Raw genomic sequence first — 4,680 nt, 5'->3', positions numbered from 1 at the left:
GTACTGTGGCACTGTTCTTATATCCTTCGCCAGGTGACACGGGGAGGACGGGGAGGAGAGCAGAAAGCGTAGAGGAGAGAGGGGAGAGAGAGAGAGAGGTGTGGAGGGGAAGAGGGAGGGACGAAGAAGGAAGGGAGAATAAACAGCCGATCGCCACCGCCTCCACCGCGGACCGCCGCCGCCGCGCTGCCTGCCGCCACTTCCTCCAACCTTTCCTCGCAACCTTCTCCCCCTAACCCCCTCCCTCCCCCCCTGTCTCACCTGCGCCTCGTTCTCCTTGAGCAGCCGGCGGGTGCGCACGCCCCCCGGGTCGTCGGTCACGTTCAGGATCACCACGCTCTTCTTCTCCCAGCCGATGAAGGAGCCGTCCGTCAGGCCCTCCACCACCGACAGGAAGTCCTGGTAGCCGTGGTGACGCGTGGACACCACGGAGAAGGCCGTCCAGTCGTACTCCTCCAGCACCTCGAAGATCACCTCCAGCTGGAGGGCGGTGGAGGAGCTGAACTGGAGAAAGATGGAGCCTGTCTCCTGATTTAGGGGGGGAGGGGGAGGGGGAGGGAGGGGAGGGGAGTGGGGGGGAGGGGAGGGGAGGGGGGGGGAGAGCAGTATGATTCTGTTCAGTGTACACACACACACACACACACACACACACAGACAACAGCAACGGTCCGGGCTAGCTTCTCTGGCAGTACACAGAAGGAGTGCGTTCAGTGTAGCACCAGAGATGCGTGTTTTAATGGAGTATAAAAAGTGAGACGGCCAGAGGGCCAACGCAACAAGAGATGCGGTGTGAGGACTACACAGAACTGCAGGGGGAAAATGGTGCTCTGAAAGGCTGACTTTTATCAGGGAGGAGTAGATGAATACTAGGAAGATCATGGAAGTGTCAAAATGTTGGCCCCTCAAGAGTCAAAAGAGGTACAATAATTATTGTTGTACGTTCATTGGTTGCTTTTTGGCTATTTCACTAGGATAATGTTAAAACCTTCCTGGTTCATCTTACAAACACACACACACGTGCACACACGCGCACACACGCGCACACACGCACACGCACGCACACGCACGCACACACGCACGCACGCACGCACACACGCACACACACACGCACAAGTTACACAGTACAAACATGCACATGCGTAACCCACCCTCCTCCAGAACATCAGAGGCAGTAACAGCCGCCCAGTTTGCTGCCATTTACAGATCAAACACGGCAGCATCCCGGCGGACCACAGACCTTGACCTTCTGGCTACCGCCCCCTATCTCCCATGATGCCTTTCACCTCCATTGTCACATATATACAACTGTCACAGAGAGGACATCTGTCGCACAGCATATGAAATGCCATGGAGTGTCTAACATTTCAACCCGGTGCTAAACCCGATGCTTCTCCTCCACCCATGTTATTCCAAACAGCGCTCCCGTGTGGTTTGTATCCAGAGATGGTGTCCGATCTACGATGGATTAATGTTGTGATATAACCATTATCAGGATCTGATGGAGGAACAGGTCCATATGCATTGAGCGTCTGGACTATGTGGGAGTTTGGCGTGAAAGAGGGAACATGTTTCATTTTTCTAAACCAAATTCATAGAGAAGTTAGACGTTAAATGATGACGTTGATGAACGAAAGTGGTCTTCATGTAAACACTGGTTACTAGTATGGGCATGTAAGAGACCCCATTGCAGAGAACAAACTGTGGTTATTGAAAACAAGCATCATGTTCAGCAGGGGAGAACCGTGGCCGGCAATCAACCCACAACAAAACACGGCTGCATGTAAACACTGTCACAATCTCTGTTGCAACAATGTTTATTTTACAAATCTCAAATTAATTGAAATAACAACAAAAAAAAAGTAGGTGACAGATGGAAGTCCTAGATGCAATATTGAGAATCGTTGGTTAGCTGTGTAAACTCTATGTAAGCTCTTACTGTACATCTCAACGTGGGCACCCGTTTGTGTCAGGTATCCGGTGGAGGAAACCTGTGCAGGTTTCTGCACAAGTCGCCTGCACCGGCTCCTTAGATCATTTGTGTGATCAACCTGTTGTCAGGCAAACATCAGTTTTCCTGTAAGCCAAGTTGGCTTGACCAACCGCTATATTCGAGCCATATCCTGTTGGCAAACAGGCCAAGACATATTTATTTGGTTCTGTGATTTTAGCATTTCTTTTTTGCAGTTATTCATTTCAAAGCATTTGTTCTTCAGTGTTTGTTGCTTGAAAACAACTCCTTGGTTCCAGGTTGCTTTTTTTAAGGGAGGGGTACATTCACAATAAAAGCAGCTAACGAAGTCTGTGTTTTACGATGTTTGCCTATGGACGTTAAAAATGCATGGACTCGCGTGGACAGATTCCTTAAGAAAAAGCACGAGGAGAGCAGCAGCCTGTCAGCAGGCCAGCAACAGATTTTGGTTTGGCTAAAAGCGATGCCAAAGTTTTAACAGCACGCCTTCAGGCTTGTAATCACTGAGCATTAGTCACGTCTGCTTCGGCATGGCTGTGCATACCTAGACTATCTCTCATCTCTGTCTCAAACACAAAAGACGCACGCGCCACAAAATATATTCAAATGGATACAAATTAATTTCCCCACTGTTACACACGCAAACACACACACACACACACGCACGAACACACACACGCACGCACGCACACACACACGCGCACACACTCACACACTCACACACTGACAAGCCAGCACACCCTACCTACCTGTGGCATCCGCCCCAACCCTGCTCCACCTCCTACTGCCACGATGGGCAGTCCTGTTTGGGCAGAGACAAACTCCAGCATCGGGGCCAGGGGCCCCCAGGCTGTGGGTGGGGGCCTCTCCTCCTCGTACACCAGGCCCTGCAGGGGCCTCGCCGCAAGCAGGTCACACAGCTGGGACAGCACCGTCTTAGGGCTGCTGTCGTTCACCTGGAAGACAAAGGAGGGGGGAAAGAGAGGCATAGAGACAGTGAGAGAGAGGGGGAGGGAGTGTGGAAGAGAGAGAAAGGTATACAAGGTATACAAAGAGAGAAACAGAGAGAGAGAGAGAGAGAGGTATGGAGGCAGTAAGAGAGAGGGTGGGGGAGTGGAGAGAGAGGAATAGAGACAGTAAGAGAGAGAGAGTGAGAGAAGTGTGACAGAAAGGTATTGAAACTGTTATATAGATAAAGAGAAACAGCGGTATAGAGACATCAAGAGAAAGAGAAGGGAGTGAGAGAGAGAGGGTATAGAGAAGGTAGGAGAGAGAGCGAGAGAGAGAAAGCGAGAGGGGCAGGAAGAGAGAGCACCACAGGTTGTGCAGAAGAAGGCCACAGTATTGGTGCCTCGATGTGGGCTCGCGCGGCGTCACGGGCGCGGCACGCCGCGCCTCGCTCGCGACGACGCGCGGCGGCGGCCAGAGAGCAGAGCGCGTTCACCGGGAGCTAGCCCAGCGCGCTACGGCCCGCCCCTATACGCTGCCTATTCAGCTCAGGTAATGAAGGCAGAGGACAATGAATAATGGATCCACATTATTACTCCCTTCCTTCAGGCCCCCCCCCCGCCGGGGGGGCCAGACCGCGCAGGGGCCGAGAGGAGGTGAGGCTGGTTAGGGCACAGTAAAAACGCCAACCTGTAGCCAGATGACGTTGGCGGACCCCCACTGGGTGACCACGCTCTCCCCCAAGGAGCTGTGCACCCGGCCGAAGCCGGGGTAGAGCACCCTCCCCCCGGGCCCCGCGACCGCCGCCTCGGCCTGCACCGTGGCGCCGGCGTGGATCACGGCGATGTTGAAGTTCATGACGGACCCGGCCTCACGCTCCCGCGGGCTGGGCCGGAGCAGGAGGTGAGGGGAGGAGTCCACCAGACCCGCCCACTCTGCCAGGACCAATAGGAGAGAGAGAGTGGGTATGGCGACCATGGCAACCTGCCAAGGGGGAGGGCGGATGTATAGCACGCTAAGAGAGAGGGTGCCTGGGAAATGGGGGAGGGAGAGAGAGGGAGAGAGAGAGAGAGAGAGAGAGAGAAAGAAAGAGTGAGAGAGATTTATATATAGAAATATTTAGCGAGAGAGAGAGAGAGAGAGAAAACAATATATATATATAGATATATATATATATATATAAGGAGAGAGAAAGAGCGAGAGCGAGAGAAAGAGAGAGAGAGAGGGAGAGAAGGAACAGAAAATGGAATAAAAGAGAGAAAGAAGAAAAGATTAAGTCAAAAACAAAAGTGCATCCACTCAGTAATATCCAGCATAAGGAGGTCAAGTACAAGCTGAGAGGGGATATGGACAGAATGTGAGAGGGAGAGAAGGAGGGGTACGTGACGCAGAGAGACGCAGAGATGGAAAACAAGAGTCATCAGATACGGTGCGCCCACTTGAAAGTATGTACAAATCAGAAGGCCAATCATTGGGCCTTCTGATCTGATTTGCCAAACATTGGGGAATGCTTATTCTACAAGGAGTAGAATAAGCATTATAGAGCAAATAGAAACAAGCAATCAAGGAAATGAGAAGAGGGTAGATACAGAGATAGATACAGAGTGGGAGAAAATAGAAACCAGAAGTCAGAGAAGAAGAAGAAGGGCCAGCGAGGCAGAGAGAGAGAGCGGGAGAGAGAGGGGGGAGAGAGAGAGAGAGACAGAGAGAGAGAGAGAGATAATAATAATACAGCAGTAAGAGACGAGGTGGGGGTGGAGGTG

General features: G+C 52.0%; 1 protein-coding gene across 1 annotated transcript; it reads right to left on the bottom strand.

Annotated features, from left to right (window-relative positions):
* Window positions 1-261: 261 nt before the first annotated feature.
* On the bottom strand, window positions 262-3,895 carry LOC311373013 (glutamate receptor ionotropic, NMDA 2D-like; the record flags this gene model as incomplete). The annotated part of the gene is made up of 3 exons (XM_084489877.1): window positions 262-528; window positions 2,719-2,925; window positions 3,608-3,895. Coding segments are annotated over 3 exons (762 nt in total), but the record flags the coding sequence as incomplete, so codon positions are not given.
* Window positions 3,896-4,680: the final 785 nt, after the last annotated feature.

Source organism: Micromesistius poutassou (genome assembly GCF_964030765.1).
Source record: "Micromesistius poutassou genome assembly, contig: SCAFFOLD_6822, whole genome shotgun sequence".
NCBI lineage: Eukaryota > Metazoa > Chordata > Actinopteri > Gadiformes > Gadidae > Micromesistius > Micromesistius poutassou.
The sequence above is the reverse complement of the archived record's forward strand: the minus strand, read 5'-3'. Positions and strand labels throughout refer to the sequence as shown.